The following is a 14,058-nucleotide window of genomic DNA, read 5'->3' on the forward strand; positions in this document are numbered from 1 at the left end:
TATGAATGATATGGACAATTTAAAAAAAATAATAAAGCCCGGAGTGCTTCTTTAATCAGACAAATTAACCCAAAGACCACTGTTTTGTTTTCCAATGTCCTTAAGCCTTACAACATTTGTTGATGCATACAGTATATTTTATATATTCCTGAGACATACATTCCGATGCCAGCAAATGCACATCAGTAGGCAGGTGAATGCAGTTTGTGCCAATGGTTAAGTAAGATTTCCTTGACCTGGGTTCACACAGCGTTTCTGTTTCTGTTTAGCGTATAAGTTTTATAGAATTGAAAAAATGTACACAAACAGTGAAATGAAGGCAAAAATACAGTGTGATCCAACCCTAATATGTCAGATTAGCTGCATTGTGTGATCATTGGTAGCCTACAGGATGGGACATCATCAAGTTTCTTTAGGGGTAGTATTCTAAATCATGTGTTCTTGTATAGAAAGTGGTTTTATTTTATAACATTCCCCTATATGCTTGTAATGTGAATGTACTTCCATTCTGAAGACTGGATAAAGCTTATACAAAAGTTTACTAGCACTATTGTTTACAGAACTTACACTACTACTAGTTTTTCATACAATGTGGAATAATAATCACTACCAAAATGATTCATGTCTCAGTTAGCGAGACAATTGGGGAGTACGGTGTCATTTCTGCACTAAAATATGAATACGTTTAATTGTAATTATATATCTATGACCAATAAAACAATGCAATCTATTTTATGTTGTTGGATCACTTTGCAGTCAGACATAAAATAGGGGTCAGCTTAACACTTGTTTTGCCAACAGCTATCTTGAATCTGCAAGAGAAAGAGACCTTTATCTTCTAAAAACAAAGGGTTGGGCATTTTCCATTTCAGCGGCCTAATACTGAGAGCCCTTTTAGTTTCCACTTGTTTTTTTTTCTGGCCTTTTTTGGAAAACTACCACTGCAGTTTTTGAGCTAAAGTCAGAAGTGGATCCAGCAGGAGGGAGTAGTATAAGTCCTTCCTTTATATTTCCCATTCCTTTTGAAAACATTTCTGGCTTTGGCTCAAAAACTGCAGTAGTAGATTTTCAAAAAATGCCAGAAAAAAGAAAAAAAATTAAAAAAACTATGGAAACCTAGCCTTTCACAGGCAATGAGCACTCATCTTGCTGATCAGCGCTCATTTGATGAGCCTTCACAATGTAGAACCAGTCGTGTGGCCGGGCAGCACACAAAAAAAAAAAAATACACTGGATCATGTGTAATCCATTAAATTAGTCAATGTCAGCCACACGTCCACTGCTTACACAAGGCAATGTGAGGCCAACAGCAATAATTTAGATGAACACACAAAAGATGCGATCAGATTACAAACAAGTTCTTTGGCTCCTGGGAACTGTCTTTTGCTAATACTCAGCCTGTGTATCAGGGTCTTAAGAGGCAGAAGGACACCATACACATCAGATTGTTGAGCAGTCCCCACAGAGATTATAGCAAGCTTAAAGGGGTACTCCGCTGCTTAGCGTTTGGAACAAACTGTTCCAAATGCTGGAGCCAGGTGCTAGTGACGTCATAGCTCCTCATGCTGTTACGCCCCCTCCCATAGACTTGCATTGAGGGGGTGGGACGGGATGTCATGAGGGGGCGTAGCTATGACGTCACAAGCTCCCGGCTCCAGCATTCGGAACAGTTCGTTCCAAACGCTGAGCAGTGGAGTACCCTTTAAGGGGTGATGATTCAACTAGGGCACCACACCTCCACTATTTAAAATGTTTGCATATGCCCTCCCCAGTAGTGGGGTTGGTCAGGGATTCTTACATTGTAGTAATCGTAGTGCTGGGCGGTATGACCAAAAATGCATATCATGGTATTTTTTTAAGTTATGACGGTTCCACAGTATTTAACGGTATTCCCCCCCCCCCTCCTTGGGGAACTAATCATGTGTGACTCTGGCGCTGCTCTGAGATGCCAGCCGCTGCGCTATTAATGGTTAAGATGGCAGCCACATGCGCTATAAATGGTTAAGATGCCGGCCGCATGCGCTATAAATGGTTAAGATGCAGGCCGCATGCGCTATAAATGGTTAAGATGCAGGCCGCATGCGCTATAAATGGTTAAGATGCCGGCCGCATGCGCTATAAATGGTTAAGATGCAGGCCGCATGCGCTATAAATGGTTAAGATGCAGGCCGCGGCGCTGGAAACGAATGAAGAAAAACTTCAGATATTTTCTCCCACTCTATCCACAGTACTGGTGGATAGGGAGGGAGCCGTTCACCTGCAATTGTAGTTTTATTCTATGTGTATATCTTGCTGTAACTGGCACAGGCGGGGCTTCTGCAGGTTAACTGGCACTGACTTCAGAGCCGCTTATGAATATTTATCCCCCTCCCTCCAGTTAGGAGCGGTAAAGAGCGGGAGAACTGGAGGGAGGGGGGATGAGCGGCGCTGACATCAGTGCCAGTTAACCTGCAGAAGCCCTGCCCATGCCAGTTACAGCAGGATATACACATAGAATAAAACTACACTTGCGGGTGAATGGCCAGGTGGATCCAGGTAAGGTAGGGCTCGTTTTAATCAGCGTCTCCTGCACCATCCACCAGTAATACCAGAAAATATCTGACAGTTTTCCTTTAAGTTGCGAGCGGAAAGCTGTCAGCTCCCCATGCAAGCGCTAAAAGCCAGGCTTTTAGCGCTTGCAGGGGGAGGTGACAATTTGCCGCGGCCGCATCTCATTAATTTATCTGTGGCCGCAATCTAAACTATTTATAGCACCGCGGCCGTATCTTATTCATTTAAAGCGCCGGGGCCGCAACTTAATCATTAATAGCGCATGCAGCCGGCATCTTAACCATTTATAGCACCGCGGCGGGTATTCATTAATTTAAAGCGCTGGCGGCTCACAGGAATATGATGATGATTATTTCCCCGATGTGGGGACAGCCGCTGTGGCTAATAATTAATTCATTTGAGGGGGAGGGGCCCGACCGGTATTGCTGTATGGGAAAAATTCATATCGTGCAGGGGGAAAATTTCAGTATTCGGTATGAACCGGTATACTGCCCAGCCCTAAGTAATCGGTTCACTGCATCTCAGAGTTTTGTTTTTTTTCAAAATTCTACTCATTTGTTGTTCTACCATTCTTGCAATGGCTACAGGTCCGTTAACCTCTTTCCTCTCAATGTTGTAGGCATTTATTAGTTATACAGGGCAGAGAGAGGAGGTAAAGCAAGGGCACAAGCAGTGTTGCAGCTCTTAAGCAGGTCAGAGGCCACACACCTCTGACACGTCAGCTGCATGGATAAAAGGCATTATTTCTTCTTTACTCATGGCTTTGCCAGCATTGGTACATAAGTTATGCCTATAATGTGAACTAAGGGTGTCTGCAAGGATAACTTGAGCTGCATATTTCTTTAAGACCACCTTCACACTAGAGATGAGTGAAGTTACAGTGATTCGATACGTCACAAACTTCTCGGCTCGGCAGTTGCTGACTTCAGCCTACATAAATGAGTTCAGCTTTCAGGTGCTCCAGTGGGCTGGAAAAGGTGGATACAGTCCTAGGAAAGAGTCTCCAGCCCACCAGAGCACCTGAAAGCTGAACTCATTTATGCAGACTAAAGTCATCAACTGCCGAGCCGAGAAGTTCGTGACGACTCGAATTACTGTAAGTTCGCTCATCTCTACTTCACACCTAAAAAGACCATTTTCACTGTACTTTTTGCATTATTGTCTCAATGTAACATTTCACTTTAGTTTATATAGTTTCCTTTTAAGGGTAGACCAAGTGTTTGCTGTGGGGCCCTTGGAGCAATTCCATACCCCCTTTTTATTGTGTGGCAAGAACCTCTGCGAGACTCCCCTTCCCAGAGGAACTAAATTGTGATCAAGTTAAATGAAATGGAGGAGTGAAGACAACTGACAGGTAGCAGCTGTGTATATATATTTTATACATTTTTACATCTGAAGATATGACATTTACAATACACATTTGATGTACAAAAAGTGTGCATTTACACATATACACCTTTGCATCCTGCTCATATAAACTTGAAAGCTTCTTCATATACATTAAGAAGTTATTACCAATTTCTTCACAGTAATGTTTATTTTAGGTCCTTCTGTAGTGAAACCCTGGGGGCTTGCTAAAAGTGCTGGATCTGGAGAGGCTGCTCTGTTAGATCTGTTATCCATTATGTTAAACTGCACAAAGTATAGAAAATCTCATGTTCTTTACATCTAATGGCTTTCAGTTCCTCATCAGTAGCGGTCACCATGTGAGATATCCAGGTGTGCTCATTTTCTATGCATCTGCTGCCATGGCTCTAAAAATATTTGGCATCTGGCATGACTGCTGTTTTGGGCGATTCCCATTGTCCGTGTTCAGTCTCTTCAATTTACCGTTGTGGGCAAACAGCTCTTCACGCTGACAGATGAGACATTTTCTGGACAGTACAATTTCTTGCAAGTACTTCATTTCATGACTGAGTCTGAAGCAGAATTGACTGAAAGACTGTCGTTGTTTGCTTTAGAAGTTTCTTAACAAAAAAAATAAATAAAAATGAATGTTAGTAATTAAACAATAAGCATATGAGTACGATATCCCACACCACCACATTCCAGTCTATCATTTAGCAAAACCCCATCAGGAGATATATAGGGTGTGTAAATACAGAATGTGAGCTATCAAACAACCCAGGTGACCACCAGTTAGTCATTAAATCAGTCCCCCTAATTACATAATCTCTAGAAACCAATGTACCAGTCTTGTAAACACTGGATACCATTAGAGATCAAATGTGAGCGCCATCCGGACCATAAATAAGTCTGTTAGTTGTGTCTTAATCTGTCTATCCTGTGCACTTGCAGGGAAGGGGGTGTGCAGTGTTTCCGGCTGACATGTACTTGGTCCATGTAGAATGAATTCTATACAGACCCAAGCTTGTGGGTGTTTATTTTAATGTGGAGGGAAGGTCAGAGGGGAACAAGCTTTGTTATTTACTGTAGCAAAATCGGATTAGGCTTCTAGGGCCCGTCCACACTGCTGAAATCCAGCTGGGGAATTCTCTCTTGCTGCAGAGTCCCATTATTTTCAGTCGGGTTCTGCTGCTGTGTGCACACTGCGGAATTCCACTGGTGGAACAGACGTACATCAAAAGAATAAACATGTCCATTCTTTTGTCAGAATTCTGATGGACTGCATTACCATCTATGTAAATGACACACGTCCGCGTGGTCCTTCTACCAAAAAATATGTCCGGGCGCAGCTTCAGCAGTGTGGACGGGCCCTAACACTTACATACGTTCCTGTGTTATACAGACCTTCCTTTTCCTTCTTCTCCAAATTTTCTTCTGCTGCAGTTTTGTCTGCTCTAAAGAAGATTCTTGCACTGCTCAGTGAAAAGTAAAGGAATTCAAATTCCTAGACAGCAAGTAAAGATAAAATAAAGTGTAATTAATAGTACAAGTACAGCAATGAGAAAGTAACAGATCAAACAAGCAGCATGTACGGGCTCCTACACATGGCTGTTTTATGGGACAGCTTTGTACAGTCATAGGGTAGGGTCAAATGCATATTGTGCATCCAGCTGTTGCAGAAACCACCCACCAGCCCCCTGGCCTGCTCGCAGCAGCAATCCGCCACTCCGAGCAGCCACAATGGGGGCTTGCGGGTCGCTGAGAGCACTCAGACATTGTGGAGCAGCAGAGTATGCCCATGCGCCGTGTACTCAGACATTGCAGCTACACTGTGATGTCGGAGTGCACTCAGCGACTCGCATGCCCCCGATGTGGCGGATTGCTAATCCAGACTGAAAAACATGCTTTGCCAGACTTTGTACTGCTTCTAGAGAGGACATACAGCGCCTCACTGAGCCTGTATAACAGCCATACATTACATACAGGAGCCGGTATAGCTCCTTGTATGCATTGTTCTTCAGATTTAATCATAAACAGAAACAGAAGACCAATGTTATAAGCTTGAGGTTCAAGCAAGATTGGGCCATGGGAGTCAGGTAATGCCACTAACAGACTGTCAGCCTGGCAATGACATGCAAGATCATTAAGGGAGATAAAAACCTTATTGTTACCAGAAAATCCATTATGCTGAACAAGCAATTTCTTCCCTTAGTTTTGGAAAACTATGAAAGCCAAAATAAAAAGCTTCTTCACCTGCAGATAGATGTCCAATCTCTTCTGTGTAAGGTTCATTGTCTGAAGCAGCTTCTCATCCTGATTGTTAGACTGCACATTCTGCTGCTTGGAGACTGCTCTTTTCTCCTTCATGTACTTTTCTCTTACAGACTGAAACCAATGCAGTGAGTCAAATTCTTGGTACTGGTCCAACAGCTTGAGGATATATGCAACACCTGTAAGCAACAAGATAGAAAGGAAAAACTTTTGAAAATGCTAAGAATCGGCTGACGTTAAAGAGGTTTTCTTAAGAAGAGACGCTGATCACTACTGGTTCAGCTTAAATAATTCAAAGCAGCCATGTAGGTTACAAAATCCCCCCGCAGCGGATCAGAGAATGGTTCTAACTTCTGATTTATGGACAGGAATCCCAAGCTATGATTTTCTCCTCTCTGACAGCTTTATGCTATATTAAAAATAAGTATTGCTCGAAAATAATAGGAATTTTTCCCGGATAAAGAGCACTAGGTTAGAAGAAAGTGGAACCAAAACAGCAACAAGGGTCAGTGTAAACATTCTAAGCAGTTTTATCAGAAAAATTAGGCAAAAGTAACTAACCCATTGCAAACCCATCATCAGTAAAAGCAGCACCAACTTTATTTTTCTTGTTCAACTTCTCTTTGCAGTTGATAGAATGCTCAACAAAGTTTAGTGCCTAGGATAATAAAAGGGAAAATCTAGTAAGAAACTGTGCAAACCTCCAAAGTCCTTTCTAGACTCTAAAATACTTCTGTACAGAAATGTAGTCCAGCTAGATCCAACAAAGCAGAAGCCACTCTGTTAAAATGCTCTCCACTTTGACTAAGGCTGCATTCACACTTCGTTTTTACATTATGGGTGCCGGATCCGGCTGGGGGAGGGTCAAACCGTGCTCTCCCGTACCCCAGCCGCACCAGCGCTGAAATCCATTTACTTTAATGAGCCAACCGGAGTCAAACGGTGACTCTAGTCAACTCATTTTTGACCCGTATCTGGTTTTGTCACCGGACAGTCAGGAAACCGCATACAGGTCAATAATGAGCCGATCGGAGTCACCGTTTGACTCCGGTCGGCTCTTTAAAGTAAATGGATTTCAGCGCTGGTCCGGCTGGGGTACAGGAGAGCCCGGTTTGACCCTCCCCCAGCTGGATCCGGCACCCGTAATGTAAAAACAAAGTGTGAATGCAGCTTAACAGAAGGGAGTCTCAAGTTGCTGATTTTACACTTCATGATGGAGTAGGGAGTGTTAAGCGGGCAGAACCCCTTTTAACAGTAGGTGTGATCCAAAGACAGACAGCAATAGCAAATTGCAGAGCTCTTGCCCGCTGCTGTGGATAATTTTTCCCTACGACCTTACTGTTCTATTTTTAGATTTTTCAAGCAGGGAATTTTTTTTTATCATAGAAGAATATTAGGAATTGCTAGTACAGTATATGCCGTGTAGGCCCACCAAAAATTGTACTAGAAAAAAGAAATAAAAAAAAGAAAATTTGTTACTTTTCAGTAAATGGTAGAAAAGTAAATAACTGTGCACAACGGCAACAACTTCCATGCAGCTGTACAGAAAAAGTAGAGTAAGAGCTGTAACATACCAAAGGGGGGACGATTATGTAGAAGTTTCGGAGGTGAATATTCTTTGCACTACGGAATTCAGGAGAAAACACATCCACCAACATTTTGAAGTATTCTGTTCCTTCTGCTGAATTTCTGGTTAGGTCACCAAGCACAAAATCGAGCTGCCTATAAAAGGAACATTAAGTATTAAATACATTTCAGCTTTTAGCTCAATAATACTAATATAACAAAACGTATTCACATAGTGTGATTTGAAGTTATTTTACTGAAAGTGGTCATAGGAAAAACGCACCTTGCAGCCTTCAGAGTTTCTTCTGACAAACCCTCCTCTTTTACCAGTTCTTCAAAATTGACTATGTCTTCTAAATCTGGTACAAATCTAAGGAAAAAAAAAAGAAAAACAAAATAATAAAGATCACATAGGCTATGTTCACACAACACAAACTGCCAACGCCTGCATAAAATTCCTGCATGTGTACAACACAGTAGAATTCAACGGGACTCTGCTGCAGCAGAATCCGGCACGGAAAGTCTGGCCTCACACACACACAAAAGTACATTACACAAGCATGTACTTATGGAACAAGTAATGCCAATGCACATACTAAGGCCACAGTGTTCTGCAGTATGGGTAAAGGAGGAGTGCAGAGCAGAACAAAGTAAAAAAAAAAAATAATAATAAATTATATATAGTGTTTGAGACCATTTGCAAAGTTGCATTGGAGGTTGCAAATGGTCTACATACAGTGGAACCTTTCATGTTCTGTACAGATTTATGTGCATTACACCTGCCTACTGACTAGAAAGTAATCTTACTAAATGCTACATTTCCAGGAACTGAACATTAGTATATATACCTGATGGCATTACTACAGCAGTGAAGGCCACCTGACCGTATCATCCTGACATAGCCCATTGCATTCCCTGAAAACAAAATAGTATTGATCAGCATCAAGCAGCCAAGGAAAAAGCAAGACAAGAAAGCACTGCTGCCACTATCCAGGAGCTAGAAATCAACAATACTCAACATTTTTTGTTTGATAATAAAAATGATCCAAACAGCAGAAATAAACATATACTATTCCACTGAGTTGTATTTCAGTTTGTTGTTAAACATTCTAGCTCACCGATCTGGCTAATAAGTTGCCTAAACTGGTCCAGGTAGCTTTGTCCATCCGGAGTGAGGCCAAGCTTTCGGATCCCACGGTTAAACTTTTCTGCCCTCTCGAAAGGATACTGTTAGAAAGCAGATCACAAAAAGAACTCAGGAAAACTAGCTGCAAATAATCAACATAAGCTGGACAATAGAATCTCTCTTCATAGAATAGCAGGAACAGATGTCCTACTGCAGGACCTCCTACCTTCTGATCATTTTGGTCCTTAACTTCTCTGAAATAGCGAATATCTTTGATCAATCTGGACTTGATGTGCTCATCGTACATAAACTGGCTAAATATATAAAACTTCTTCCGTAGAAACTGGTATGTAAAATTTACCTGAAAGGAGCCAAAAAAGCTGATGACTTCAAAAGAAACATACTGGGCAAAACTAAGACACAGATACATCTAGTGCAGAGCCCTAAAGGACAATGCATGACATACGGATGCTCTGTTCAGGGTTCACTTATTGCACCCACAATTCATACACTAGGTATGTACAGTGTATACATTTTACATAAAATGCTTCTTTATGGTCAGGGCTACAATGTGGCATTTGGCAGTGATAACTAATTGCAACTATTGAGCTGCAGCCAAAGTAAAAACATTGGGGGAGATTTATCAAAACCTGTCCAGAGGAAAAGTTGCTGAGTTACCCATAGCAACCAATCAGATCACTTCTTTCATTTTGCAGAGGCCTTGTTAAAAATGAAAGAAGCGAGCTGATTGGTTGCTATGGGCAACTTTTTCTCTGGACAGGTTTTGATAAATCTCCCCCATTGAGTATATAATCTTATAGACTGTGGCACTCAATAGCACACTCTGTCCTTTCCATTTATCAGTATGTTGGAATAAATTTTTAAAGCCAAGCGGTCCACATTGTCTTAACCCAACAATTACATTTAAATTAAAAAAAAAAAAAAAATGTCAGTTCAATGTAAATTTTGAATTTAGGTCTCAAGTAAATGTAGATGATGAATAACTTAGGCGCCCTAAAGTGTTACGGTCATTATACAAAAAGTATTGACATGTCATACAGACATGTTAAACATTTTGATGCTGAGACACCAACGCCCCCGCCCCCCCCCCCCCCCCCCCCTTTTACGATCGCTAGATACAGCTGAGTTAAGTGTGAGGAAGCATGCTTTTCTCCCTGGCTAAGAGTCGTTGCAAGTGACGGACTCCATAGCCTATAATAAGCCCGTCTCCTGCATTGACCACCGCCACCGAGCCAGGGAATGAAGCGTGCTGCCCCGCACCTTACCTAGGATTCACTCGTCCCAGCACAGAGACCCCCACTGATCAAAACTTGATACCTGTTTCCACTGCAAAATATACAGAGCTGACTGCTTTCTGCTCTATTTACGGTGTATGCAGGCACCGCGGCCCTGGCAAACAGCTTGTCGGCAGGAATGCCGGGTGTTGGAGATTTAAATCCTGAATGATGTCGAGCAGCTCCCAGAGATAACCAGCAAATGGGGGTGATTGCTGCAGTCTTCCAGGCAATCTGAGCCAGCATCTACAATAACACCTGTCTGGTGAACCACTACGGTGGCTACCATCTTGGCTAAATTCTCCTGCTGCCCCATGCCAATAAGAGCCGCTGAACCTCTGCAGGTCACTTCAGATCCATGCCGAGAGCTGTCCTCAGCATGCATTACCACCACCATCATCATTCGCTGGCAGCCTCAGGGAGGATGGCTATTGGCATACATCTGAGAGGCCCTGCAGAGGGTCAGCGGCTGAGATTGGTATTCAGGTGCAAGCAGCAGGAGATTTTAAATTAGGGCAATGTATGGAAGTCCCTTAGCAGTTCACCGAACAGGGGTGATTGTACATATCGGCCGAGACTGCCTGAATCCTGCAGCAAACAAACGGGACTTCTCTGGCAGATTCTTTTCTGGCCCTTATTAATCTGACCTGCTTTTCTCAGTGCACAATACAATTAAATATCACAGAAAATATCATGTAATCTAGAGTAGATTTCCATCACCTCAGGGTACATAATGGTATTTTGAAGCTATGTCAAAGAGCTAAAGTTTGCCACCATAATACATAATAATGCTAAAGCGGACTATAAAAATTCTTACCGTCGTACTCATGATCCCAGTGCCATGTGTTCGAATAGAGTTAGCAATGTGCCGGATATTTATAGTGTTCAGGTGTTTATTGTTACTGGTCCGCTCTACAAAGATCTGCAAAGAAAATGGTACAAGAAGAAGAGAAGTCTTAATTATCATGTAAAGTTCTATATGTGTACATTCACTAATGAACATTTTACAATTTATAAGAAGAATAAGTCTATTTAAAATCTTAAATTCCACAAAATAACCCTTACTTTATTGCTTCTGTATTACAGCCCACAGCAGAACCCAAAATGATGGCAGATACTAATAATAGTAGTTGAGACATTTATTGTCAAACAAATGACTTACAGCTTAGCAGAGTAGTATTGGGATAGTTCTTAAATCAGAATCCAACAGTCTGCAGAACAGAACCCGTCATGCTCATTCCCTGTCTGCTCCTTTGCCTGTGGCATTATTCAGCACAAGGTACCATTGCATAAATACACCTCATTCTCCCCTAAATGTCCCAAAAGATCTATATGTATACGTGTATTTGACAGGGAGATGGTGATGTAGGGACTGATCAGAGGTGGTGACAGAGGAGGTGTGCTAGAGCTCAGATTTAAGATCCAGCCACACTTCCTGAGACAGCAGAGGATGAGGCATTGCCTTGGGAGAGAGGAAGGAGCAAGGGAGCTGGAGACAATACGCCACTAAAAATGAAAGGACTACACAACCTTTTGTCAGGGGTAAATCATGCAGAAGCCAGTACAATAATTAGTAATAACAATTAGTAATATCAGTAAGTTATATATCTTGGAGTGAATAAATTATTTGAATAACATTTTCAGATACCAGAATAGTTATGCAATTATAAATAGTTATGTCTATTAAGTAAATAAAAATGTAAAAAAAAATAAAAATAACACCCAGGAATCCCTCATACCTGGTTATTGAGGTTGTACAGGTAGCGTGATACAAACACATGAATGTTCCTCATGATCTCCAAAACATCCAAACCCTACAATTAAAGAAACAGGTCAATATCCAGAGATAGCAATTTTGGACAGCTAAAGAGTACCTATCACTTCTCAGATTAACATAGGAATCGGGACATATAAGAACATAAGATTTTGTCTAACAATGTTATCTGGTGCTCAGGTAACACTACCTGCCCTTAAGCTAAGTCTAAGCCTGTGTCCACATAACTGTAGAAAGTCCCAGTGATGACCGGTCTGCTGCCTTACAAGAAAGGCTCCCCGACACAGTCTGTTCCCAGCTCTAATGCAGGAAGTCTCCTCTAAGGGGATGTTCACACGACGTAATTCCCGGAATTACGTGCTGAGAACATAAACATCAGTGTAAATGGGTTTCCGCGAGACCCGTTCACACTGCGGAATTTCAGCGGTGGACAATTCCGCCGCTGAAATTGCTCCGCGCAAAGAAAGAACATGTTTATTCTTTGCGTGGAAGTCCGTGAACACTGCATAGCTGTCAATGGTAACAGCGCATTTTGGAGGCGGCCGTCAGAATGGAATCTCTGCTCGCAGAATTCTGCAAGCGGAAATTCCGTTCACAATCCGTAGTGTGAACATACCCTTAGACTGGCAGAGTGCACTTGATAACAGTAGCTTTCATATGACTACATTTTTGTCAGCACAGGGCCGCATTAGCTAATAATTTGTGGGGTCCTTCACTTCCATATTTGTCAACTGCACATCCCATTTACACTGGGAGAAGTGCATCCAAATAACAATGATCAGCCCATTCAGCCGATAATCGCCCGGTGTAAAATTTTGGCTCTTCACTGTGCAGTGATGCATGCTGGGGCTGACTCCATTCTGAGATCTACTCCGTTCTTAAAAAGAACAGGGGTAAATATTTCATTTTCTTAACTATGTCTATTATACAAGCTACTTATATTATGGTCTTCTATGACGTCATGAGGCTCACAATTATCAACACACACTTACCTGTTCCAATGTCTGGCTTGGTAAATGAGGTTCAGTCATAGTTAAACCGTAGCGCTGGGTGGCCAAATTGCGCATCTCACTATATGTGGCCCAGTCATGAAGTGCTACTGTTGTCAAATTATAGAAAGTTTTATCTAGATAATGTGTCACGAAGGCTGGAAAATAAGGGACAAACTTCTGTTATTCTGCAATGCTGCATGTAACTGGCACGGTGCAAAGATACAGTGGGGGGGGGGGGGGGGGGGGGGGGAGATTTATCAAAACCTGTGAAGAGGAAAAGTTCACCAGTTGCCCATAGCAACCAAACAGATCGATCCTTTAAATTTTTACAAAGGTCTTTGTCAACTGTACATTTCTGTTCATTGCCTGAAGGTATATAAGTGGTTACTATAAGGGTAGGGTCACACGTAACAGAAATACGCTGCAGATCTGCCAGGGACCAGACCCATTTTGTGCCTCCAGCTGTTGCCACCCCCCCTCCCCCACCCCTGGCCTGCTCGCAGCGACAATCCGCCGCTACGAGCAGCCACACAGGGGGCCTGTGAGTCCAATCTGACATCACGGAGCAGCCGCAATGTCTGAGTGCACTGCGCATGTGCTGTTTACTCAAACATCACAGCTGCTCCCCAATGGCAGAGTGGACTAAGTGACTCAAAGGCCCCCTGTGTGGCTGCTCGTAGCGGCAGATTGTCGCTGCTAGCAGGGCAGGGGAAGGGGGGGTGGCAACAGCTGGAGGCATAAAATGGGTCGGGTCCCTGGTGGATCTGCTGCGTGAAATACGCTGCGGATCCGTTACGAGTGACCCTACCTTAAAGGGGAATTTATGAACAAAAGCCAACTATATGTAAGTGCACAACTAATCTTTTCAGCAAAGTTAAAACGTATCATGATATCACTAGTGTTTAATACATTGGGTTAACAAGACATTACCTTTGATGTCAATACATCGGTCAAAGAAACGGATGGGTGTCAGAGAGAAGAAATGGGCCAAGTCCTTCATACCAGTTTTAAATGGATTTCTTTCATCCAACTGAAGGTGAGTGTGAACGGACAGACGGAGGTCCTTCTCTATTTCTTTACATAGCTTGTCTAACAAATGCTAAAAAATGTAAAAGAAGAAATCAATAAAAAGGGGAA

The 14,058-nt window shown here is 42.4% G+C and overlaps 1 protein-coding gene across 1 annotated transcript in view; it reads right to left on the bottom strand.

Annotated features, from left to right (window-relative positions):
* Positions 1–3,886: 3,886 nt before the first annotated feature.
* WASHC4 (WASH complex subunit 4) overlaps positions 3,887–14,058 on the bottom strand; it is a 63,762-nt gene continuing 53,590 nt past the window's right edge. Inside the window, exons 21-33 of the mRNA XM_056574498.1 lie at positions 13,852–14,020; positions 12,922–13,076; positions 11,895–11,969; positions 10,973–11,077; positions 9,087–9,221; positions 8,853–8,961; positions 8,583–8,649; positions 8,018–8,104; positions 7,743–7,890; positions 6,730–6,826; positions 6,151–6,347; positions 5,302–5,401; positions 3,887–4,517 (exon numbers count right to left, since the gene is read on the bottom strand). Of these exons, the coding sequence (XP_056430473.1) occupies positions 4,453–4,517; positions 5,302–5,401; positions 6,151–6,347; positions 6,730–6,826; positions 7,743–7,890; positions 8,018–8,104; positions 8,583–8,649; positions 8,853–8,961; positions 9,087–9,221; positions 10,973–11,077; positions 11,895–11,969; positions 12,922–13,076; positions 13,852–14,020 (1,509 nt within the window). The 3' untranslated portion in view covers positions 3,887–4,452. The remainder of the gene's footprint in view (positions 4,518–5,301; positions 5,402–6,150; positions 6,348–6,729; positions 6,827–7,742; positions 7,891–8,017; positions 8,105–8,582; positions 8,650–8,852; positions 8,962–9,086; positions 9,222–10,972; positions 11,078–11,894; positions 11,970–12,921; positions 13,077–13,851; positions 14,021–14,058) is intronic.

The sequence above is a fragment of the Hyla sarda genome, chromosome 4 (genome assembly GCF_029499605.1).
Source record: "Hyla sarda isolate aHylSar1 chromosome 4, aHylSar1.hap1, whole genome shotgun sequence".
In the NCBI taxonomy this organism is placed as follows: domain Eukaryota; kingdom Metazoa; phylum Chordata; class Amphibia; order Anura; family Hylidae; genus Hyla; species Hyla sarda.